At 42.8% G+C, this 26,070-nt stretch overlaps 3 protein-coding genes across 8 annotated transcripts in view; 1 reads left to right on the forward strand and 2 right to left on the reverse strand.

Moving 5' to 3' along the window:
- The window catches only part of CTPS2 (CTP synthase 2), a 123,835-nt gene that overhangs the window by 48,315 nt on the left and 49,450 nt on the right, over positions 1-26,070 (forward strand). For all 6 annotated transcript variants that reach the window (XM_084790179.1, XM_084790182.1, XM_084790177.1 and 3 more), the window contains exon 14: positions 23,849-23,945. In XM_084790179.1, the coding sequence (XP_084646305.1) occupies positions 23,849-23,945 (97 nt within the window). The remainder of the gene's footprint in view (positions 1-23,848; positions 23,946-26,070) is intronic.
- Positions 9,287-11,175, reverse strand: S100G (S100 calcium binding protein G). The gene is made up of 3 exons (XM_084790190.1): positions 11,069-11,175; positions 10,598-10,741; positions 9,287-9,515 (listed from the first exon to the last, which is right to left on the reverse strand). Exons 2-3 carry the CDS (start codon positions 10,730-10,732, stop codon positions 9,411-9,413), a joined length of 240 nt encoding a protein of 79 aa, XP_084646316.1. The 5' UTR covers positions 10,733-10,741; positions 11,069-11,175; the 3' UTR covers positions 9,287-9,410.
- On the reverse strand, positions 21,933-22,406 carry LOC311602293 (replication protein A 14 kDa subunit-like). Its single transcript, XM_084790189.1, has one exon. The coding sequence runs from the start codon at positions 22,391-22,393 to the stop codon at positions 22,028-22,030; it is 366 nt and encodes a 121-aa protein (XP_084646315.1). The 5' UTR covers positions 22,394-22,406; the 3' UTR covers positions 21,933-22,027.

Here is a 26,070-nt window from a genome sequence, read left to right on the forward strand (position 1 = left end):
CAATACCATGTACTAGCTACGGAGTTCAGTGAGTATAGTTAAAAATAACATTTGAGACCTGCCTACTCTTAACAAGTTTCAGTTATGCAATAGTTGTTTGCTTGTTTTTTGAGATGGGGGTCGGGTCTCATGTAGTTTAGGCTAGCCTTGAGTTCACTATTCAGCCAAGGATGACCCTGAATTCCTGATCCTCCTGCCTCCATCTCTCAAGTGCATGGATTGTTGTTAGGTGTGACTTTGCACTCATCCAGTTTCTGGTGTGTGTGTGTGTGTGTGTGTGTGTGTGTGTGTGTGTGTGTGACAGAGACAGGAGCTTACATATGGGGCTTGCTGGCTGCCAGCCTAGCTCCAAGTTCATCGAGAGATCCTGCTTTAAAGGAATAAAGTGAATTGATAGAGCTGGATGCCTGATGTCCTTTTCTAGTGTCTGCGTGTGTATGGATGGATGCATGCACACACACATGTTCACATACACCATACATATATATACTTCAGACTCACATGCATATACACAAAAGTAAAATGAAAACAAGGTGCATGGTTCCTAAAGAAGCAACCCAACATTGACCTCTGGCCTCCACACAGGCATATACATGTGCACCTGCACACATATGAACATACGTATGCATATGAGTGAACACACACACACATACACACACACACAGGGTGGGGGGGAGAGAGAGAGAGAGAGAGAGAGAGAGAGAGAGAGAGAGAGAGAGAGAGAGACAGACAGACAGACAGACAGACAGACAGACAGACAGAGACAGACAGACAGACACGAGAAAACCTTGCCCGGGTGAACAATGGAATTTCGTGGCTCACAAAGTCCTGGCAGAACACTAGAGGGGGAATGTGGTTGAACTTTGGTGTAGGAAGAGAGGTCAAGAAGACCTTTCAAGTTTACTCACCATCACCACCCTACCATTCCATTTTTTGAGACAAGGTCACTATGTGCAGGCTCTGACTCTGCAATAGTCCTTTTACCTCACCTCTTGAATGCTGGATCACAGGTATGAGTCACCATTTCCTACTTCATTTCTATCCTTTCTGAAGGTTAAACTTGAAGCAGTTTTCCCATGCTAGTATATCTAGCAGCCATAGAACAAATCTGTTCTATCAAATTCCCGTGTAAGCCTCTACTTTATGTATGCTATCCTTGCAGAGCATGCCTACCTCATCTTAAAGGATGCGGATGGTACTTTGGGGTTTTTTTTTTGTTGTTTTTGTTTGTTTTTTGGCAGTACTGAGAAAGGAACCTAGATCATCATGCCCTAATTAGTCTGTGACTCTCTGCATCTTTCTTCTTCCTTTTTGACCTTGGATTGGCTACATAGCATGATACGCAAGGACTTCCATGATCTGAAGCCAGGGTGCCCCCTTTATTCCTCATATCTAGCAATGACAAAGCACCTGTGTTCCTGGAGCAGCCTTTGTAAGTTGGTCATGGAGTGTTTGCCTGGGGTTTGTTCTTTTCTTTCTTTCTCCCCTTTTATTATTTGTGCATATGCTACTGTTTACATGTAGAGGCCAGAAGACAACTTTGTGATGTTGATTTGCATTCCGTTTTTACATGGGCTTTGGGGATTGAACTCAGGTTGTTAGGCTTGTGTGGCAGGTTCCTGTGCCCACTGAGCCATCTCACTGGTTTTCTCTGTTTTAAATGTTCTCTGCTACCTCTTCCCCACATACTCTCTCAAGGCATCAGCGCACTAGTCCAAAACCCAATGGAAGTGCTTCTTTCCCTCTTTACCCTTTCCTTGCTTATCACAGACCTACTTAGAACCTTAGTCTGGAAGTTGGTTTCTTCCATAATTCTTTGCCAATAGTAGATGTTTTGTATATTTAGATGAACAAGTTCTTATTTTATTTTTGATCATGCTGGGGATGGAATCCCTAGTTTGGTCATGACAGGCAAACACTCTATGATAACCCATGCTCCATTCCTCTCTCCCCTTCTTTTTCTCATGTATCCCACCAAGTTGGCTCAAACTTGCTACATATCTACTTCCAACGTGCTAAGACCACAGGCATGAGCCACAACACCCATCTTTTGCTTTAGATATTTGGAGCTGAAATAACAGGTTTCCTCTGTGAGGGCTAATTGACACCTAGAACATAAGCTAAAATGAGAACTAGCTTGGCTTAGGTTTTGTTTGTTTTTGAGACACGGTTTCTCTGTGTAGCCTTGGCTATGTCCTGGACTCGCTTTGTAGACCAGGCTGGCCTCGAACTCACAGCGATCCACCTGCCTCTGCCTCCCGAGTGCTGGGATTAAAGGCATGCGCCACCACTCCCAGCTAGTTTTTTTTTTTTGAGACATGGTTTCTCTGTATAGCCTTGGCTGCCCTGGACTCACTTTGTAGACCAGGCTGGCTTCGAACTCACAGAGATCTACCTGTCTCTGCCTCCCAGAGTGCTGTCTCAAAAACCGAAAAACAAAGTATCCTACCATTGCTGTGATAAAACCCCATTACCAAAAGCAGTAGGCTTAGGGGGTGGTGAATAGAGAGGGATAGGGAGGTTATTTCAGCTAGTCTCTCCTCCAAAGAAACTATAGCGGGAACAGAAGCAGAGGTCGCAGAAGAGAATTGCTGCTTACTGGCTTGTTCCCCATGGCTTGCTCAGCCCACTTTCCTGTATAACCGAGGCCCACCTGCTAAGGCATATCATCACTCACAGTGGTCTGGACCCTGGGCCCTCCCACATGGATCACTATTTAAGAACATGGTCAATGGTGGTGGTGGTAGTGTTTCAGACAGTTCTCAATTTGGTGCTCTTTTCCAAAATTCCAGCTTGTGTCAAGTTGACATAAAACTAGCCAGCACAACTACATACCCAGACATGGTGCTCTATTTCTTGGTGGAAGGATTAGAAGTCACTTTTCCTTATGCTTAAAAAAAGGTTTATTTATTTACTTATTATGTATACAGTGTTCTGCCCGCATGTATACCTACACACCAGAAGAGGGCACCAGATCTTATTATAGATGGTTATGAACCACCATGTGGTTGCTGGGAATTGCACTCAGGACCTCTGGAAGAATACTTAGTGCTCCTAACCTCTGAGCTATATTTCCAGCCCCTTATACTCAATTTTTTATGCTTAAATTTTATGCTTAATTTTTTCAGTTCCATGACATGTAGTCTCAATATTGATTGTCATTCTTAGACTTACTAATTTTGTTGATGTTTATTTGGTTTTTTTAATCTTTTTTTTTTACTATTAATTAAGTTATTTATTTACATCCTGAATGCTTTCCATCCTTCTCCTCTCTGTCCCCTCCCCTCCCCCATCTTCTCCTCAGAAAAGGGGAGGTCTCCCTTGTCAACTGGCCTTGGCAGATCAAGTTGCAATAACACTAGGCCATCTTCCCCTATTGAGGCTAGACGAAGCATCCCAGTTAGGGGAAAGGGAGCCAAAGGCATGCAACAGAGTCAGAGACAGCCCCAGCTCCTGCTATAGGAGTCCCACATGAAGACCCAGCTGAACAACTGTTACATATGTTCAGAGGGCCTAGGTCTGTCCCATGCATGCTCCCTGGTTGGCAGTTCAGTCTCTCTGAGCTCCTATGAGCTCAGGTTAGTTGATTCTGTAGGTTTTCTTGTGGTATCTTTAAGCCCTCTGGCTCTTTCAACCCTTCCCCCTGCCTCTTCCACAGGATTCCCCAAGCTCAACTTAATATTTGGCCGTGGGTCTCCACATCTGTTTCCACCAGTTGCTGGGTGAAGCCTCTCAGATGGCAGTTATGCTAGATGCCTGTCTGTAAGCACAGCAGAGTATCATTAATAGTGTCACGGGTGGGCTCCCTCTCATGGCATGGGTGTCAAGCTGGGTCAGTCATTGGTTGGCAATACCGTCAAATTCTGCTCCATCTTTTACCCCTGCTCATCATGTAGGCAGGTCAACTTGTGGGTCTAAGGTTCTGTTGCTGAGTTGGTGTCCCAATCCCTCCATTGCCTGGTTACAGGAGATGGCTGGTTCAGGCTCCATTTACCCCATTGCTGGGAGTCTTAGCTATGGTCACCCTCATAGATCCCTGGGAGTTTCCATTGTCCTAATTTCTAGCTTGCCCTAGAGATGCCACCCCCCAATCTAGTTGTCTTTCCCAATACTCTCTCCCTCTGTCCCCCATCTGATCCCCCCTGTTCCCATCCCCACCCCTGCCTCACCCAGGTCCCTCCTTCCATCCATCCCTGATGTCTAATCTATTTCTTTCTCAGTCTGATTCAAGCATCCCCCACTTGGGCCCTCCTGCTACTGAACTTCTTTGGGTCTGTGACTTGTAGTTTGTTTATCCTGTATTATATGGCTAAAATCTGCTTTTAAGTGAGTATATACCATGCCTGTCTTTCTGGGTCTCGGTTGCCTCACTTAGGATGATCCTTTCTAGTTCCATTCATTTGCCTGCAAATTTCTTTTTTAAAAAATTTTATTTAAGTAATTTATTCAGATTACATTTCAATTGTTATCCCCTTGCTTGTATCTTCCTGTTCCCCCTCCTGCCTGAAAATTTCAAGATCTCCTTGTTTTTAATAGCTGAGTAGTATCTCATTGTGTAAATGTACCACAGTCTCTTTATCCATTCTTCTGTTAGGGACATCTAGGTTGTTTCCAGATTCTGGCTATTACAAATAAAGCTGCTATGAACATAGTTGAGCAAGTATCCTTCTGGTATATTTTGGATCTATTTCCCCTTGAGTAGTATATCTGGGTCTTGTGGTAGCACTATTCCCAGTTTTCTGAGAAAGTGCCAGATTGATTTCCAAAGTGGCTGTACAAGTTTGCACGCCCATCAGCAATGGAGGAGTGTTTCCCTTTCTCCACATCCTCTCCAGCATGAGCTGTCACTTGAGATTTTTATCTCAGCCATTCTGCTGGATGTAAGATAGAATCTCAGAGTCATTTTGATTTGCATTTCCCTGATGACTAACCATGTTGAACATTTCCTTAAGTACTTCTAGGCCATTAGAGATTCCTCTGTTGAGAATTCTCTGATTAGATCTATACCCCATTTTTAAATTGGGTTCTTTGGTTTGTTGAGGTCTAGTTTCTTGAATTCTTTACATATTTTGGATGTCAGCCCTCTGTCATATGTGGAGTTGGTGAAAATCTTTTCCCATTCTGTAGGCTGCCATTTTGCCCTTTTTTTTTTTTACTTAAAAATTTTATATTTTGGTTTTTCCAGACAGTGTTTCTCCATGTGGCCCTGGCTGTCCTGAAGCTGGTTTTGTAGGCCAGGCTAGCCTCAAACTTGGAGATCCCCCTGCCTCTGCCTCCCAAGTGCTGGGATTAAAGATGCATGTCACCACCTCTTGGGTGCTTAATTATTTTTTGAATTAATTTTTTCTTTTGGCTTTTGAAGACAGAGTACCATACACCCTTGGCTGGCCTCCAACTTGCTATGTAGCCAAGGATGACCTGGAACTCCTGATGCTACTGCTTCCACCTTTCAAATCCTGGGATTATAGGTGCAAGGTGTTTTTTTTAAACCATTGTTTTATTGTTGTTGTTTTGTTTTTTCTTTTCTTCTTCTGCTTCATTTTCTATCAGTCAAGCAACCAACAACTCATCAATCTCCCTCCTTTCCTGTCTATCTACTTACTGTGTTTATGTGTGTGTGAGTCAGGATTCAGTTCCCTCCCTCCACCACATGGATCCTAGGGATTGAACCCGCTCTGCAGGCTTGGAAACACTTGCTGCTTAATGTTTTGAATATGCCACATAGATTTCAATGAAGTCCGATTACTGGGGAATCTTTTGTAATCACATTTTTCCTTCAAAAATCACAAGGGTACTACTCTACTCATCATGAAGATCAGTGACTCAGCAATTAAAATGGATTCTCTTTTCATTGAGGAGTATAGATTTTAAACATTCACTGATTTTGTGTGTGTGCTCCCACAGGCGTCCCATGAGACAGGTGAAGGTCAGAGGACAATTTGCAGAAGTTAGTTCTCTTTCCACCAAGTGGGTCCTGGGGGTGGTCAGACTCGGGACATCAGGTTTAACAGTCTTGAGCAATCTCATCAGCCTCCTCAGTTTTGATACTTCAAGAGTATCAACCATAATAAGATAGATACCAAGTGAGAAGTGGCTCTCTCATCCTCGCCTCCATCTGCCCCGTCCTCTCCTAATGTGTAATTGTCTTGGTTACTTTTTCTTTGTGTCGAGACTAATACCTAACAAGAAGCAACATTAAGGGCAGAAGCGTATATGCTGCTTTACAGTTTGAGGGGGGTACATTCCATCACGCCAGGTAGGTATGGAAGTGTGAGCAGAAGGCATCGAGTCCCATTGCTTTCTCAGGAAGCAGAGAGTGTGTTCATTTCTAGTGTGCATGGCAAGGCTGTGTTTGTTTTGTTTGAGACAAGGTTTTGCTGTGTAGCTCAGGTTGACCTCACCTCTTGATCCTCCCACCTTAGCCTTCTAACTGCTGGGGTTAAAGGTATGTATCCCCAGCTGAGATTGTATATTTTAGCACATGGCCAAGCATATTTGAATATGTTTCCTTCCTGTCCCCTCCAAGTCACTAAGCCTTACTCATTTTGTGTCTGCTGCCATGTGGCCACCCATGTTGTTTGCTGTTCGTAGACCTTTATACAAACTTGGCCTTTCAGGATAAAGACACTTGCTACTAAACTGGCCGGAGACGAGCTTGTCCCTGTCTAGCCTGTGTCCTTCTACCTATTCTCTGCACAAACTAGGTAGGTGTGGGGTCCACTGGTCACCTCAGAACAACTAGGGATATGACTATAGCTAATTTGATGGACATACCCAGTCTACACTTGTGTATGCATGCACAGGCATGATTGTAAAAAGCCAGAAGACCATATTGAGTGTTCCCTGGGTTGGATCCACTTATTTTTTGTTGACACAGGATTTCTCATTAGCCTGGAACTCATCAAATACGCTAGGCTGGCTGGCTAGTGAGTCCCAGAGAGCTACTCCTCTGCCTTCCCAGGATTCCTTCCAAGTCCTAGATAGCATTTTTATGTTCTTTGGTAACATCGTAGAAGTACCCTAGACATTTTTTTTCCTTTTACATTTAAGTATCTATTATTTTAAAAAGTGCTCTTAACTGCTGAGCAATCTCTCTAGCCTTTATTTTTTAAATTATTTTATTTTATTTTTTTGGTTTTTGAGACAGGGTTTCTCTGTGTAGCCTTGGCTGTCTTGGACTCGCTTTGTAGACCAAGCTGGCCTTGAACTCACAGCGATCCTGCTTGCCTCTGCTAGGATTAAAGGCATGTGCCACCATGCCGAGCTATTTTGTTGTTGTTGTTTATTTTTAATTATATGTATATGTGTTTGTCTTATGTGTGGGGTGTGTGCAAATGTGCATATATCCCTGGGCATGCCATAGGCGTACACTGGATCCCCCAGAGCTGGAGTTACAGGTAGTTGTGAGCTATCTGATATGGGTGCTGGGAACTTGTATCCTCTGCAAGAGCAATATGCACTCTTAGCCACTCATCCATCTCTCTAGCCTGTCTGGGATTAAAACAATTTTTTTTTGAGACAGGGCCTTACTTGTAGCCCTAGATGGCCCAGAACGTGTATGTAGACAAGGGTGACTTCAAACTCACAGAGAGCTCCACCTGTCTTTGCCTCCAATGTTGGGATCAAAGGAATGCACTATCACATTTGGCCATATTTTTCCTGCCTTTTGATTTTGTTGGTGCTAGGGATAGAACAAAGGGTCTTATGTGTGTTAGGCTAACAATCTCTAGTAGTCTGTTGCATTACTTCGCTAGCCCCACGTTTCCCCCTATAAGTAGTTATGTGTAGAGCAAAGTTTCATTTTATTTATTTTTAGTAAGTGTGAATGTTTTGCCTGCATGTATATATGTGTGCTACCCTGTGTGCCTGGTACCCAGAGGCACCAGAGAAGAGTGTTAGATACCCTGGAACTGGAGATATTGATGGTTGTGAGCCACCATGTGAATGCTGGGAACCAAATCTGAGTTTTCTGCAAGGGCAGCAAGTACTCTTACCCCTGAGCTATCTTTAGCCCCGTGTTTATTTTTCTTAAAAAAGTAAAAACCCTATTATTTGTCAATTCATGTACATTTTGTATGTATATGGCATTTTGTCTTAATCCTACCCACCCTCCAACTCACTCTACAACCTTACCCTTCCCTTCATGTTTATATATGTGTGTGTGTGTGTGTGTGTGTGTGTGTGTGTGTGTGTATAATTTGTGCCACCCACATGTGCCAATTCTTTTTTTTTTTCTAAACAGCGTTTCTCTGTGTAGTCTTGGCTGTCCTGAACTCACTTTGTAGACCAGGCTGGCCTCAAACTCACAGCTATCCGTCTGCCTCTGCCTCCCGAGTGCTGGGATTAAGGCATGCACCACCATGCCCGGCTAAAATGTCTTTTTGTAAGGGGCTGGCAAGGTGGCTCATAGCTTAAAAGTACTTGCTGCTTTTGCAGAGGACCCAAGTTCAGTTCACCCACCCTCATAGCTGTTCGTTTCTGTTTGTAGTTCCAGTTTCAGGGGGAATCTAACGCCCATTATGGCTTCCAGAGGCATGGCACAAAAGTGGTGCACAAATACTGCAGGCAGGCAAATCAACAAAATAAAAACCAATAAAAACCAACAACAAACTTTTTTTGTGAGACAGTGTGTCATGTAGCACAGGCTAGCCTTAAACCCTATGAAACTAGGTTTGACCTTGGACTCCATTCTTCTGCCTCTACTTCCCAAGTGCTGAGATTACAAGCATGAGCCACCATACCTGGTAATATATATTTTAATTTTTTACTTTTAAAATGAAAAAGAACATTATTCCTTGGTGGCTTTGTACACATAGGTGATGACTTTTAGTCCTTTGCACCCCTGTTATCCCCCCCTTTCACCCTATCTTATCCCCCCTTTCTTCTCCCACTGAAATTCATTTTCTTTCCAGTAAGTCCCCTTCCACTTTCATGTCTTATTTTGGTGTGTATGACCTATTGAGTTGCATTAGGGTCTGATGACTTTTGTTTTTTATCTGGAAAGCGGGTGAGGCAGGCCATCAGTGTGGCTCAGGAAGGAAAAGGTACTTAGCACCGAGTCTGACAATCACAGTTTGACCTCCCACAGCCTCATGTTGTCTTCTGGCCTCCATGCACTTGCTCCTGTGTGTGTGTGTGTGTGTGTGTGTGTGTGTGTGTGTGTGCGCGCGCGCGCACGTGCAATGAATATACACTAAAGAAATAAATGTAAAACAAAAACTTCAGAAAAATCAACTAGGTGCATCAGGCTAAGGTTCCTCTGAAATCTAAATAAGCGAATCAGTACTTGACAAGAGAGCCATGTCTCGGAGTTCGCTTTATTAACAGGGGCTCGATCTCACAGCTGGATCTTCCTGATTGCGAAGGGTCCAAGCCGCAGATGGTGTCGCGGCTCCTTCCTCATGCCTTCTTCATTGTGCTATCTTCTTGAACACTGTTAGGAATTCTTCGAAACTAACTTCTCCGTCGCCATTCTGATCCAGCTCTTTGAAGAGATTGTCTAGCGTACTGGGACCCTGGTTTTAGACAAAAAGAATGGGATGGGGGAGGAGGAAAATGTAGGTAAGATACTGCAGCACGTCTCGGGAAGCAGACGCCTGGATTTTCTTTCCAAGAAGGCAGTCTAGGTTTCAGCCACATTCCACTGCAGCAGTAAAAGTGGTTTTATGACTCATTACTGGGTTCTATCTTTCTTTTTTATTTTATTTTATTTATCTTTGAGACAGAGTCTCATTATATAGCCCTGACTGGCCTGAAACCCACTACCATCAGACTAGCCTTGAACTCAACAGACACCTGTCTGCCTCTGACTCCGGTGTTCTGACATTAAACGTGTGCACCACAGTCCTTGCCCCTCCCCCTTTACAAAATCCTTTCTTCTGTGTGTCTGTGTGCACCTGTGTGTGGGCATGTACATGTGAGTGCAGCTGTCCTCAGCGGCCATCAAATGGCATCAGAGCCTCTAGAGCAACTGGTGGTCGTGAGTTACCTGGCTGAGTGCTAGGATCTGAATCCGGATCTTTTGAAAAGAGCATCATGTGCTGGTAACCACTGAGCCATCTCTCTGGCCCCCTGGCTCTTAACAAAACATTAACATTATGTAGCACATTTATTAATATTTAATAGTCAGAATCTGCATTTTGATGTATTTTATGAGATCTAAACTTCTTTATGCCTTTAAAAACATTCTTTAAACTGGACCTGGTAGCTCAAGCCTGTAATCCTAACTATTTTTTTATGTGGACAGTTTAGTAGTGGTAAATATATGTACTTTATTATGCAACAAATCTCCACATGCATGTGTGAGGTCTTGGGTTTAGGACACATACACACACACACACACACAGCTGAAAATATTAGTATTATAATTTGGTGTCTCCTAATTTTCTTATAATTCAAAATAGCTGTGTGTGTGTGTATCTACAAAACACAAAAGTCAAGTGGATTGTGGCTGTAGCTCAGTGATAGAGTGCCTGTTTAGTCTTTGCCAGGGCCTGGCTTCTAGGTGGCTTTGCCCCACAGGGCTGTAGTCACTATTTCCGAGGCAGCCCCCAGCCCTCCTCTCCCATCACCAGAGGCTGCCCAGGTGCGCGCTCACCTTCAGGAGACTGGGGAATTCCGACTGAATCAGCAGCTTCAGCTCGTCCTTCGATAGCTGGTTTGGATCGCCTTCTTTGGCTGCGTATTTTTGAAAAATGCTCTTCATTTCTTCAGGAGACTTCTTAGTGCTCATTTTGCTGTTCTGTAAATTGGGAAGAAAAATAGATTCAACAACAACAACAACAATAACAACAACAAAAGCAGAAATGGAGCTGTTAGACCAACAGGCTTTTACTGCTTGCCCCATATCCCCCTTGTTCTTGGGAAAGACAATGGGGAGGATAAGGAAAAGGGAGAGGGGAAGAGAGATAGGTGGGAGCAGCGTTGATTTCCAGTGTATTTTAAAAGCAGTCAGGTTAGAAGCTAGGGAACACAGCTGCTAGTAGAGCGCTTGCTTAGCCCGCTGGAAGCCCTGGGCTCCATCCCCACCTCTCCACAAGCTAGTGGTTTCTGTTAAGATCATACTGACCTGCTTGCCAGTCAGTGCAACCGCTGGAAGAGTGGGACCAGAACAGGTGACAGTGGAAGGAGAGCCGGGAAGGAGCTCTTTTATAGTCTTTATGACACACCACCCTGATTATGAAATTTCCCTTTGTTTACTATTTAAGGGTAATGATTAATGGTTTCTGAAACCAAGCTTAAGACTTTCAATTAAGGGCGAGCTCCAGTAAAGAGCTATTTCAACAATTGCTTAATGGTTCAGAGTCCCAAGGGTAAGACCTGGATTTTCTTCTCCTTTAGACTAATTTTCCATCCAATATAGACTTTTGATCTTGCTACAGCTCACAGCTGAAAGCAATGGACTTGCAGGTTTAGGCTTGGAAAAAATTCTGTCACAGAGGGACAGTATTACATGGCTCTTAAAAATACGGAATCGAGGGCTGGAGAGATGGAGAGATGGCTCAGTGGTTAAGAGCACTGGCTGCTCTTCCAGAGGACCCGGGATTCAAGTCTCAGCACCTACATGGCAGCAATTACCTGTCTGTAACTAGTTCCATGGCTTCTGGCACTCTCACAGACATACATGCAGGCAGAACACCAACACACATAAAATAAAAATAATTTCTATATTAAAAAATAGAACGGGGTGCAAAAGAGAGGGGGTGTGGGTGCAGTGGCACATGCCTGTAATCCCAGCATTCTGGGAGGTGAGGCAGGCAGATCTCTGTGAGTTTCAGGCCGGCCTGGTTTACAGAGCAAGTCCAGGACAGCCAAGGCTACAGAGAGAAACCTTGTCTCGAAAACAAAAAACAAAAAGAATAGAGAAAGGCCCTGGAAGTTCTACTGATGCTTTGCACATCAGAGACTCTCTAGCATTTGATCACATTGAGTGAATGAAGGGGGAGGGTTGCGCCAGAAGCAAGTTTAAGAACTGTGAAGGTAGGGGACTGGAGAGATGGCTCAGAGGTTAAGAGCACTGACTGCTTTTCCAGAGGACCCAGGTTCAATTCCCAGCACCCACATGGCAGCTCACAACTGTCTGTAACTGAAAGAGCTGATACCCTGAAACATACATGCACGTAAAACAGGAATAAATAAATCATTAAAAAAAAAGAAATGGGAAGGTAGATAAACATTTCTGACTTTATTTGGCTAAGTAAAAGTTCTGAGTAACATGCCAGTTTCTATCTTTTTTGGTTATTGTTCCTATCTCTTCCTTTTTATTTCTCATTATACTTACATTTCTCTTTCTCTCTCTCTCTCTCCCTTACCCCTTCCTCCTTCCCTCCTCTCCGTCTCACTGCCTAGCTGGCCTGGGACTTGCTATATAGACCAATCTAGCCTTGAACTCATAGAGATCTGCCTCCTTCTGCCTCCCATGTTGGAATTAACAGTTTGTGCCATCATGCTCAGCGTTATTTTTCCTGTTTATAACAAAATACGTTTTGCCAAATCATTCTAAAACTTGCGAAAACACTCGACTTACACTTAAACAATTCGAACTACTCAGAATTGTTGGAATAGCCAGAATTTGAAATTAGAGATGAAATTGATTTTGTTTTTTCAGAAAGAGTTCTGTCCACAAAATAACTAGGACATTTCCAGGGGACATTACTGTAATGCTGATTATAACTCACAGGTGAAGGGGCTCTGGATTGACTTCAAAAGCCCTTCAATATCTCTTTTCTGACCTGCAGTATACTACCTACAAATTCAGGTTTAGAATCGTGGACTGTACTTTGCCCAGGTGTTTTTCTCCTCTACAATTCTAGGATCTTATTTACATTGGAGAACAAACGTGAAATGCTGTGCTGTTGCTTACATGACTCTGGTCAATCCTGGGCATTTATCACTCCATAGGTTTTGGCTATTTTATTGCAGATTAATCTGATTCCAGCACAGACTTATGTATTAAGTTGGAGTTGCTGGCATTGAGGTCAGTCTATAGTGTGTGTGTGTGTGTGTGTGTGTGTGTGTGTGTGTGTGTGTGTGCGTGCTATACATGAATACATATGTATGTAGGATGTATAGTGTACATGAATACACTATACATGAATACATATGTATGTAGAATGTCAGGTGTCCTACTCTATCAGTCTTTCACTGTATTCCCTTAAGATAGGGTCTCTCAAGGATCCTGAGCTAGATTGGTGGTCAGCAAACCCAGTAAACGTCCTATCTGTTCCCCACCCTCATAGTGCTGGGGTTTCAGGGTGTCAGGATCCAAACTCAGATCCCTGTGCATATGCAACGAGTGCTCTAATGCTCTGAGTTATATCTCAGAACTCCACGTGTTTTGTTTATTTTTGGAGTCAAGGTCTCTCATGTGGCCAAGTCTGACTTTGAACTCCTGATCCTTCTGCCTCTACTTCAAAAATGCTGGGATTACAGGTGTGTGCAGCCTTGTCCAGCTGGCATTGTTTTTAGTTGAGGATTTTACACAATAATATTCTGACTTTGGAAATGTTTTTTAAAACGTTTTAGAAAATTTTCCAGTGTTTTTGTTTGTTTGTTTGTTTTACATGTAAGTTCTAATTTCCTGGGAGGAAGTGAGCTTTGTGAGTAATCATAGCAAGAACAATAGTTTTCTCTCCAACATCTTTTTGTTGTTGTTGTTACTGTTAATTTTGTGATGGAATCTCTGTGTTTATACAAACTCACAGTGTAGTTCAAGCTGCCCTTGTACTCCTTCCTGGTCCTCCTATCTCAGGCGTCATGATTGATTGCCTCACTCCAACATCTTTAAGGGGTTTTTTGTTGTTGTTGTTTTGTTTTACATCTAAAGCAAAGTGACAAGAATAATACAGAAGTGTACCTTTTGATTAGATGCTTTACCTGTTGACACTTCCACATTTGCTTTTCCTTTTTCTGGGCCAATACTTTTCTCTTCAGCAATCATTAGAGAATAAGTTGTGGGCCAGGTGGTGGTGGTGGTGGTGGTGCATGCCTTTAATCCCAGCATTTGGGAGGCAGATGCAGGCGGATCTCAACAAAACAAAACAAAACAAAACAAAACAAAAGAGTAAGTTCTGGAATTTCTCTAGCTTATCTAGAAACACCTTTGCCTATGTCTCCTAAGGATAAGAACTTTTTTTCTATATAAACTCAATGGTGTTCCCACGCCAATAATTCAATCTTCACAGTTGTTGAAATATCACCTTAAACCATCTGTTATTTCAAATGCTCATTTTTGAGCTAAAGCTGATGGGAGTTGGTATCATATTTCTTGTGCCTATATTGAAAAAATGATTTTAAGCACTGCATATAATCTAAATATCAGTAGATTATTTGACATTTTATATAGCATACTTACCTCATATCATGTGGCATATATAATGTGTATAATTATAAAAAGTACACAATACACACATTCTAAGGATCAGTGGTAAAATAGCATAGGCCAACAGTCATTTAGGGTACACATCCCTCATGTCTTTCTTTCTGTTTGTTTTTTGAGACAGGGTTTCTTTTGCAGTTCAGACTGTCCTTGAACTCAGAGATCCATTTGCCTTTGCCCCCCAAGTGCTGGAATTAAAGGCATGTGCCACCATGCCCAGCTCCTCATTTCTTTTTTTTAAAAAGATTTATTTATTTATTATTTATGCACACCAGTGTTTTGCTCGTATGTATGCAGTTCCCCTGGAACTGAAGTTACAGACAGGTGTGAGCTGCCATGTGGGTGCTGGTGGGTCCTTTGGAAGAACAGCCAGTGCTCCTAACCACTGAGCCATCTCTCCAGACCCCACATCCTTCATTCAAGGGAAGTTCTTTGCTTAAAATGGCCCAGTACTGCCTGTCAGAACTTGAAAAATACCCTGTGATTGTTCTCATACTGTTTTTTGTTTTTTTAATTTATTTTTTAATCGAGAGACAGGGTCTTTCTGTGTTAGCCTTGGCTGTCCGGGACTTGCTTTGTAGATCAGACTGGCCTCAAATCCACAGAGCTCCATCTGCTTCTGCCTCCCTGAGTGCTGGGATTACAGATGTGCGTCACCGCATCCAGATGTTTTCATACTTTTGCGTCTCCTCCAGTGGTATCTTTCTCTTTATCTTTGCACTTAAAAGCACGAGGGTAACCGAGCAGTTAGGAACACAAAATCCGCTAATAGTCTCATGAAACATTAACCAACAATGTATGGAAACATGCCATAAATGCAGGGTGTGTTCAAAAGAGTGGGTTTTGAAATGAGAGCAGGGGGAAGAATGACAGGTACAAGGTTGGTAATGGAAAAATGGAGAGGCAAAGGTTAAGTGACACCTCTCTGGTCAATTACTTGATCTTTGGACAGACTTTTTTTCCCTTAACCGTGCCCCCCTCCAGGAAGACCAAGTGCTCTGGGTACCTGTGGCTTCTGTGACCATGTTATTCTGCTCAAAATCAGTAGCATGGAGTGCCTGAAGAAGAAAAAAAAAATCCTTTGGGCTGGGCATGTAGTTCGGTTAGTAGAGTACTTGCTTAGCATGCATGAAGCCCTGAGTCCCGTCTCCAGCACACATAAACTAGATGTGGTGGTGCACAGCTGCAATCCCAGCACTTAGGAGCTAGAGGAAGAGCAATCAGAAGTTTAAGGTCCTCCTCTGCTGCATATGGCGAGTTTGAGGCCAACCGAGGCTACATGAGACTTGTCTTTTTTTTTAAATTCTTTGGTATTCTTCCCCCCACCCCCCCAAGACAGGGTCTCTCTATGTATCCTTGGCTGTGCTGAGCTAACTTTGTAGATCAGGCTGGCCTCGACCTCACAACGATCCACCTGCCTCTGCCTGTGCCTCCCGAGTGCTGGGATTAAAGGCCTGCACCACCACAACCAGATTCTTTGGTATTCTTAATGGTACTAGTATTACTAATGACCAAGTTCACACAAAACAAAGTGGGTGTGAAATGCTAGTGTATGTTGTTTTTGACTCTGAAATGTAAAAGACCCTGAATTCATCCTTTCTAAGGAATTACATTTTAATTATTTAAAAGAATACTTTTTGTGGTCCCTAAAAGTGACAGTGGCCCTGTCCTCCTTTTTTGGGCTTTACATGTTGCCTGCCCTGCCTGGCCCATCAGAGTTCATTTTCTTTTCTACTTTGCCTGGAGTGTGCATCTCCTGCCGGTGCTAGTCTTCAGTTCTGAGTTCCCAGAAGCCTCCACGTAGGAGCCAGTGCTTGCCAACGGCTTTTGTTTTGTCTTGTTTTAAGCTATGGGCACTCAACTTCTACAGCTTCCTGAAATCATTGTAACAACACTATGAAATGGATAGTGTTCCTTTTGGTCCATAGAGGTACAAGAAGGACAGCATTGGGGTCCTGTTGCTGCTTTTGCTGCTTTAACAAGCTCTTACACAGTTCCCCGGGAACACCACAAATGTCCTCCCTTTTGGAAGTGTAGGTAGGAAGTTTAAAGTGGGTTAACAGGCTGTGCTCCTTCTGAAGTTAACAGGAGAGATTTTGCTTATTTTTCACCTTCTAGAGGCTGCCTTTTCATGGATACACCCTCCATCCTGAAAGCCAGAAGCTTAGCATCTTCCAGTGTATCTGTAATGTCTCCTTTGCTATCATGTCACCTCTGATTCTGTCCTCTCTTCCTCTGTCAGGGTCCCACAAGATTATATGGGTTCACCCTCATAACCCAGAACAAACATCTATGGCAGGGTGAATCCCTTAGAAATGATGAGTTCAACCTGCCTGTTCTCTCTCCTGCCTATGTGCTACCTTCTGTCTTGTCATGACACAGCAAGAAAACTCCCATTTGTTTTTTTGAGACAGGGTTTCTCTGTGTAGCCTTGGCTATCCTGGCCTTGCTTTGTAGACCAGGCTGTCCTAGAACTCACAGTGGTCCACCTGCCTCTGTCTCCTGAGTGCTGGGATTAAAGGCGTGCCCCTCTACTCCACGCCAGCCTACATTTGTAAATTCTTAGGTCACAAAAAGTCACAGGTTCTTAGGGTCGAAGAACTAGAATGTCAACATCTTTGGAGGGGTATGAGAAATGAATTAACAATATGTAGATGATTTATTTGGTAAGGAAAATGTGTTAATTTTAAGGCAATAAGGAGAATTGGAGGATGACCCCAAACCTTGGGTTGTTGTGGGGAAGTAGGGAGAAGGGCTCTTTAGAAATGGAATGAAGTGGTCTGTGTATGGCAGTATGGTGGGAGAATAGAAGACCCATTGGCATTGGACTTGTGTAGCTTAGGTAGAAGGTGTGGGTCTGAATCCATCAGGAGAGTCCAGCTAGCTAGGGTCATGCACGAGGTGAGACTTGAGGGCCACTCAGGAAGGTTCTACTTTGATTTGCAGTGACAGAGACTGCTGGAGCAAATAGCAAGACACTGTGTTAGGTAACATACTAATGATGTAAAGCTGGTTCATAATTACTCGCACATCTTTAATGTGACTTATAATGAATCCAAATCAGAGTAAGGCTTTAAAAAAAGAGAGAACCCCCCTCTCCCCAAGCCCCATGGAAAGTAGGAGAAGAACAGATTGGGGAATGCTTGTAAAGAGCACTGGAGGAACACACAAGAAAGTCTGGGCAAATCACTAGAATAGGGCTGGGGATGTAGCTCAGTGTTTGCCTACTGTGTATGAAGCTCTCGATTTAATTACTAGTCCTGTGAATAGGAAAACAATAACCAAAGAGAAGGCTGACAAATTGGCTGTGCAAGCCAACTCCTGAAAGTTGTTCTCTGAACTCTACATACATGCAGTGGCATGCAAGCACCCCCACACAAAACCACACTATAAATAGATGTAAGATTTTGAAATGAGGGGAAGAGGAGGAGGAGGAAGAGGAAGAGGAGGAGGAAGAAGGGGTAGAAAGGGTCTTTTGTGGGTAGGTGTTCCTGTTTTCTCCAAGTGAAGTATTCAGACAAGGAACCAATTCCCAGGGTGCAATTAGGTAGGCCCCATAAACACTGCCATTAACGAATTTCATTATTGATAAGAGAATCAGACTTCCATAGTTTTGGTTTAAGGTACCCTGGGATCGTGAAGGACTTGAACTCATTACACTTTTATTGAGATTGAAGAATATCTTAGCCAAGGTTAATTAGTGCCATAGTTACCCTTGTGCAGTGCTTTTCCATCTCCCAAAGCTTTATAACTTATTGATCTTTTTCATTTTTTTGTAGACTGTATGACTCTGTTCTAAGGAAAGACACAATGAGGGGATCAGATCACAGCCAGTAATGGGGCTTGAGGCAAAGGCTTCCTTTGCAAAGGAAGAAGCCCTTTCCTTTCAGATGCAAAAACTGTGGTGTTGTGGAAATGTTGGGAGTAAATATAAAGGCACTTGAGGTTTACTAAGCACTCAACAATGGCAAAATTAGCAATCTCAGGGAATCCTGCATTCTAGGCAGGTACTCTAGCAGCTGAACTCTTATCAGGTCCCAGCTACCATCTTTAGAGCTTGTTGTGTTGTCTGAGGACTAAGTCACTGTGTTCTCTGTCCACACGTCCTCAGCCTTCTTCTTTTTAAAAAATATATTTTATTAACTTATTCATATTACATCTAAATTGTTATCCCATCCCTTGTATCCTCCCATTCCTCCCTCCCTCCCGCTTTCCCCTTACTCCCCTCTCCTATGACTGTGACTGAGGGGGATTACCTCCCCCTGTATATGCTCATAGGGTATCAAGTCTCTTCTTGGTAACCTGCTGTCCTTCCTCTGAGTGCCACCAGGCCTCCCCATCCAGGGGACGTGGTCAAATATGGGGGAGTAAGTGTGAAAGTTAGACTCCACTCTCCACTCATCTGTAGAGAATGTCCTGTCCATTGGGTAGATCTGGGTAGGGGGTTCAAAGTTTACTGCATGTATTGTCCTTGGCTGGTGCCATAGTTTGAGCAGGACCCCTGGGCCCAGATCTGCCCGTCATAATGTTCTTCTTGTAAGTTTCTAGGACCCTCTGGATCCTTCTATTTCCCCTTTCTCCCTTGATTCTCTCACCTAAAGTCCCAATAGGATGTCCTCCCCTCTGTCCCACTTTCCTGGTAAGTGAAGACTTTCATGGGACAGAAAAATACAAACAACAAGAAAACTCAGCTTTCTTCTAGAGTGGCTCCTGTGTGCTTGCTCTGAGCTGATGTTATTCTGCGTGTCTCTGGATGAGGCTTTCTGAAGCAGGCCCACAGAGACCACTCCGGATCAGTCCCTCCCTGGCGACTCTCTTTCACGTTCTCAGTGCCCTTTCCTCCTTTCCCCGCTGCTCTGGGTGTCATTTGGACTTGGGCCCTGTTTCCCTCGCTCTTTCATCTTCAGCATTTGTCTTCTCTATTGACTCAAGTGTTAGCTAGCATATCATCTTTAGAGTGTTTTAAAAAATGTGTTCTGTGGCCAGGCAGTGGTAGCACATTCCTTTAACTCCAGCGCTCAGGAGGCAGAGGCAGGTGGATCTCTGTGAGTTCAACTCTGGAGTACAGAGAGAGTTCTAGGACATCCAGGGCTACATGGAGAACTCTTGTCTCAGGACAAAAAAACCAGTATTTTTGACAATTTCATATATATAGTGTATCTTGATCATGTCCAACCTAAATTCTCCTTCCCACCTACTGGAAATTTCCCATACTTCCCCTTCCTGTTTTCATCTTCTCTTCTACCTAGCAGTTTTTAATTAACTAATTTATTTATTTATTGTTTTTCTACACTTTTTTTCTTCTTTTTTTCCCCATATAGGGTTTCTCTGTGTAGCCTTGGCAGTCCTGGACTTGCTTTGTAAACCAGGCTGGCCTTGAACTCACAGAGATCCACCTGCCTCTGCCTCCCTGAGTGCTGGGATTACAGGCATGTGCCGCTGCACCCAGATTGACACATTTTTAAAAATGTGGATGTTTTCTTTAAATTTTTGTAAACATTTATAATATTTTTGATCATATTATTTCCCCTCCCTCAACTCCTCTCAGATTCTTCCTTGTACCCAGCTTCATTTTCTGTCTTAAAATAAACAAAAAGCACAGACACAAATATAGAGTCCATTTTATGTTGGCCAACTTCTCCTGAGTGTGGGGCCTGTCCTAGAATATGGTTGATATACCCAGTGTCACTCCATTGGAGAAAACTGGTTTCCCCTCTCCTAGCAGCTAACAGTTGCAAATGGCTTTTTTGGTTATGGATGGGACTTTGTGTCTATCCCTAACGTTCCATCCTGTGGGTTCCGGAAATTGAACTCAGGTCCTTAGGCAAGTGCTTTTACTCACTCAAGGCATCTCTCCCCAGCCCCTAGCTAGAGGATCACCATGGCTGATAAACCTTAGTATGTCTTTAGGTGCTATCATTTCAGGAGGAGGCCATAGTTACTATCTCGGAACATGGTACTGAGAATGTGAGCCAGCACCCTTGTAAGGCCTTAGTAATGCATTTCATTCCTTGTGCCCTACAAATCGTGGTTTCATTAAAACTGTCCAGTGGAATAAGAGTCAACAGCTCCAAAAGGTCTGTAATGAACAAGGCAGCAATCTTCAGCCCTTTCTTTGATACCTTCAATTCTGCTACACCCTTTTGGTATTTATCTTTAGGTTTCTAAATCATCGTTATCACATTGCTCTTTCAAGATATTCACAGTTCTTTTGGTGCAGGAGGAATATTTAATAGCCTTAGGTGGCCAGTGTTCTTGCGTCCTCTCCATTGAGCCCTTACACTTCAGTTTTGGGAAGGATTTTTTTTTTGTTCTGGTGGTACTTGCAAATTTCATACCAAATCTCTCTGTCTGTCTGTCTGTCTGTCTGTCTGTCTGTCTGTCTCTCTCTCTCTCTGTCTCTCTCTCTCTCTTTCTCTCTCTCTCTCTCTGTCTCTCTCTCTCTCTTTCTCTCTCTGTGTCTGTTTCTCTGTCTCTGTATCTCTTTCTCTCTCTGTCTGCCTATCTATCTATCTTTAAACTTTTTTCCTTCTCTGTCTCTCTCTGTCTGCCTATCTATCTTTAAACTTCTTTCCTCTTAATTTTTAAAAAATCTACGACAGGCATGGTGGTGCACACCTTTGATCCCAGCACCCGGAGGCTGAGGCAGGTGGATCTCTGTGAGTTCGAGGCCAGCCTGGTCTACAGAGTGAGTCCAGGACAGCCAAGGCTAACAGAGAAACTCTGTCTCAAACAAAACAAAACAAAACAAAAAAACCCCCAAACAGCAACAACAAAACAAAAAAAGGAAAAAGAAAGCCTTTCTTTAGGGCTGGAGAGATGGCTCAGAGGTTAAGAGCACTGCCTGCTCTTCCAAAGGTCCTGAGTTCAAATTCCAGCAACCACATGGTGGCTCACAACCATCTATGATGAAATCTGGTGTTCTCTTCTGGTGTGCAGATATACATGTAAGCAAAAATTACTGTATAATAAACAAACAAATCAATCTATCTTTAAAAAAAATCTAGAGATACAGTAGGCTTCCTGTTCCCCTTTAAAAATAACTTTTTTTTCTTTCTTTTCTTTTTTATTTCTGGTGGGTTTTGTTTGTTTTCTTTCGTTTTTTGTTTTTTTGAGACAGAATTTCTTTATGTTATCTTGGCTGTCCTGGACTCACTTTGTAAACCAGGCTGGCATCGAACTCACAGCATCCACCTGCCTCTGCCTCCTGAGTGCTGGGATTAAAGGCGTGGACCATCACACCCAGCTTTATTTCTGTTTTTAAAAGGTGTATGCCACAATAGCTCACCCTTTTCGTTTTCAAAGATTTATTTATTTATTTAATGTATATGAGAGCTCTATCTGCATATACACCTGCCCACCAGAAGAGGGCATCAGATCACAATAGAGATGGTTGTGAGCCACCATGTGGTGGCTGGGAATTGAACTCAGGATCTCTGGAAGAGCAGACAGTGAGCCATCTCTCCAGCCCCCCTCTTTTTTTTTTTTTAGTTTTTTTTTAGACTGTCACATACTAAATTTATTTTTTAAAATACATAAAAAAGAGGAAATTAAATATTAGAATGATAGGAGTCTCTCCCTCAAATTGAAGGAGTCTTCGTTAATAGTCTTCAATGTAGGTCACTGGTAATCATAAGAAATTCAAGAAGCTCATTCATGTTGTATCAGCCCTAAAGGAAAAAACTGAGGGAATTCATTGATAATTTTCACAGCTTCATTGTAAAGTTCAAGATCAAAGCGATTACAATCTTCCTTAAACTGGACATAAGATGAACACATTATAGTTGCCTTGGCTGTGACTTTTCCAACTACTTCTATGATTCCAGAGATTTCTACATCCAGTGGTTCCAGCAACTCAATGGTTCCAGTTTTTCCTTCTCCATCTGAAAGAATAAGCATTTTTCCAGTGGGATGAATCTTTTCCAGCTTCCACACGAAGCACACGGGTCGGTTGATGAACTGAGCTAGCATGCTGGTGTTGATGCGCCCTTTAGGGAGTTCTATTACGTCCGCCATGATTCTGCTGCAAATGCTCCGAGCCCACCTTTAGTTCTTTTTTGTTTTTTGAGACAGGGTTTCTCTGTGTAGCCTTGGCTGTCCTGGAGCTCCTTGGCCTTGAACTCACAGAGATCCACCTGCCTCTGCCTCCCAAGTTCTGGGATTAAAGGTGTTTGCTGTCACTACCTAGCCCCTTTTTATTTTTAAAAACAATTTATATATATTTTATGTGTATGATTGTTTTGCCTGCTTGTGTGTATATGAACCACATGCATGTCTGATACCTGCAGAAGTCAGAAGATGGCATCAGATCACTTGGAACTGGAGCCAAGGATGTCTGTGAGCTACCATGTGGGTGCTGGGAACAGAACCTGGGTCCTCTGCAAGAGCAACCATCACGTGCTTTTAAGTGCTGAGCTATCTCTCTAGCACTGTCCTGTTTTGTTCTTAATTGGTTGATTTTATTCTATTCTCAACAGTTCAGACCAATACATTCCTTGATTACCATAGTCATTGATAACTGAAGCAGTTTACCTTCCAAGACTCTAGGTAGTTGGCCCCTTGCTAGGGTTGGACCCTTATATAGTTAACAAGAGTGAACTGACTGATGAATTACAGTGCACCTGTGACAAGAAGCCAGGGGAGTTTATCACCATAGTTGGAACCTGAATGGAACCTAAGTGGAAACTGAGGCTCTGAATAGACAGAACTTTTTTAGGAGTCTGTGGCAGTTCTTATCTGACCTTGGACTTCTGATCCTTCTGTCTTCCTCCCTAGTGCTGGGATTGAGTTGTAGGAGTTCATTACCATGCCTGGTTTATGAGGTACTGGATATCAAACCCAGGGCTTTGTGCATGCTGGGCAAGTACTCTATCAGTGGAACTATGTCAGCCTTCTTTCTTCCTTTTTCTTTTCTTTTATCCTCCCTCCCTCCCTCCCCTCCCCTCCCTTCTCCTCTTCTTTCCCTTCATCCCCTTTCTCTTTCCTTTCTTCCTTCTTTCTTCCTTCTTTCCTTCCTTCCTTTCTCCCTTCCTTCCTTTCTTACTATGTAGCCCTAGCTATCCTGGAACTCACTCTGTAAACCAGGCTGGCTGTAAACTTACAGAGCTTTTCCTGCCTCTGCCTCCTGAGTGCTGTGATCAGAGATGTGCACCACCATTCCCTGTTTATGATGTTCTAGGGATCAAATACAGGGATTCATGAATGTTAGACAAAAATTCTACCAACCAAGCTACATACTCAGCTCCCTGATACTGTTTTATAAATGATTTGAGTGTAAGATGAGACGCAGTGGTAAGAGGCTTTTCCAGTTCCAGAAGGATGTGCCAGGTGGCTGTTGCTTTTCAGGAACACCAGGAGAATGGATCAAACATAGTACTCCAGGGAATCTTTTCATTCCTCTAAAATGTAACGCTGAAATTTTGGGAAATTACATCCTTGAATCATGGTAAAATTGGATTTATTTTGTTAAAGGTAATCGACATGCCTGAACACAACCCTGGTGACTTGGGAGGAACAATGCGACTGGGTTTAAGACAAACTGTTTTCACAACGGAAAATTCCATACTGAGTAAGTTTAACAGAATTTGTTTGTTTGTTTGGTTTTTGTTTTGTTTTTTCAAGACAGGGTTTCTCTGTGTAGCCTTGGCTGTCCTGGACTCTCTTTGTAGGTCAGACTGGCCTTGAACTCACATTGATTCGCCTGCCTCTGCCTGGGGTAAAAGGTGTGTGTCACCACACCCAGGCAGAGTTTTGATTTTTATAAGACACTTAGAGTGGTTCATATGACTATGCCAGGACCCATCCCTCTTGGAGGATGTGCAACTCTTTCCAGCAGCTGCAGCTCTCACCCAGCCACCTGCTCTTGCTGACCTATCATGGGAGACATCCAATATCTCCCCATTCAAGTTCATTTCAAAGAGTATTGGGTAGGCACAAAATAACCCACTGAACTGTGTCCCAGAGATCCAATGACAAGTGCTGTGCCACGTGTTTGTCTTATCCCTGTAAAAGTTCTCTAGAGAACACCAATGTAAATTCAAGTTTTCTTAGTTCATGGACATATGTTGAAAATGGCTCCCTCTTTCATTGTTTCCTTTCTGTTTGTTTGAGCCTGTGTATCATGAGTGTGTTTTGCCAAAAGACTAAATGAACATATTTGTACCTTTCCACGATGTTAACATGTATTGAATAACAAAGTTTAGCAGTTATAATGACAGAGATTCGTCGTAAAATTTATGTATGCCTTCTTTTAGTAGTTGGGCTACTAAAGAAGTATGTGCGAATTCTTTATTCCAGTCTTTTCTTAAAATTTATTTTATTTTTAACTGTGTGTTTTTGTGTCTGTGTATGGGTCTGTGTATGTGTGAGTGCAAGTGCCCCTGGAAGCCAGAAGCTGTCAGATCCCTTAGAGCTGGAGTTACAGGTGGTTGTGGACTGCCTGATATGGGTGTTGGAGACTGTTGGGGTCTCTGCAAGAGGAACAGGTGCTCTTAACTGCTCAGCTCTCTCCATGCTACTTTATGCTGATCTTAATTGCTGACATTAATTCTCATATCATATAGCACACAGTAAATATATTTGTATACGACCATGTGTATATCAGGGTTACAGAAGGAATACAAGTCTGTAGAGATAAGATAACAAAACAGACCAGTACCAAGAGTGAGCTGCTGGAGCCAGATTTGGGAGTGAAGTTACAGAATTCAGCCGAGAGAGAGCTGAAAGGGTCCCACTGGGCCCAGAGCAGGAAGCAAAGCAGGAAATGGGTCAGGAGCTGATCCAGGTCTAGAAGGGTAGCCAGGTGAACAGACAGCATCAACAGGGCAGGACTGCGCTGAGTCTCTTAAGTGCTTCTTTGCTTTCCAGTTGTTTTCAAAGTCTTTGAAACTTTGGAACATTGTTCACATAATTGCCTAAGTGACATCATCATCATCATCATCATCATCATCATCATCATCAACAACAACAACAAAAAAAATTTAAACCAAACCAAAAATGACTACTGAAAAAGATTATTGAAAGTTATGTGCTGTAAAGGATTTAGAGATAATAGTATTAAACTTTTATAAAAATATCATTGTGCTCAATACATTTTAAGACTTGATGGTAGTATGAGCGATTTAAGATTAATTTTTATAGTAAGTCAAAGGATGCTGATGATTATGAATCTTAAATTTGTTTTACATTTATTTGTCTTGCATGTGACTGAGATTACTCTTTCCTCTCTGCCTGTGTGTTTGTGTATGTCTGTGTGTGTCTGTGTCTGTGTATAAGTCAGAGGACAACTTGGGGGAGTTGGTTCTCTCCTTCCTGGGTCTCAAACTCAGATCATCAGGCTTGGTTGGCCCTACGAATCTTTACCTTCTGAAGCATCTCCATTGCCCTGAATTTTATGAAGCTTAAACATAGTGTCAACAGTATTTTTTATAAGACATAAATCATATAGCATATAGTTCATCTGTTAGTGTATGGTTTCTTGGTTTTTATTGTGCTTACAGAGATACCCAGCCATCACTAGAGTCTTCACAAAGTTGTCCTATTATCCTTCCTGTCACCTTTAGAGCGTTTTCACCACCTCCAGTAGAAAGTCTGTACTCGTCAGCTGTTACCACCTCTAACCGACTCAGCCTCTGGCAGTCATTGATCTGCTTTTGCAAATTATGTCTATTCTGGCCAGTCAGTGTAAATGGAGC

Source organism: Acomys minous (genome assembly GCF_964271855.1).
Source record: "Acomys minous genome assembly, chromosome: 7".
Lineage (NCBI taxonomy): Eukaryota > Metazoa > Chordata > Mammalia > Rodentia > Muridae > Acomys > Acomys minous.

What these genes read in the sequence shown, in the direction of transcription:
- S100G (XM_084790190.1), bottom strand. Translation starts at nt 10,732, where the DNA reads ATGAGCACTAAGAAGTCTCCTGAAGAAATGAAGAGCATTTTTCAAAAA. An exon ending in AATTCCCCAGTCTCCTGAAG is followed by an intron (nt 9,516 to 10,597) that starts GTGAGCGCGCAC and finishes GTCTAAAACCAG; the next exon opens with GGTCCCAGTACGCTAGACAA.
- LOC311602293 (XM_084790189.1), bottom strand. Translation starts at nt 22,393, where the DNA reads ATGGCGGACGTAATAGAACTCCCTAAAGGGCGCATCAACACCAGCATG.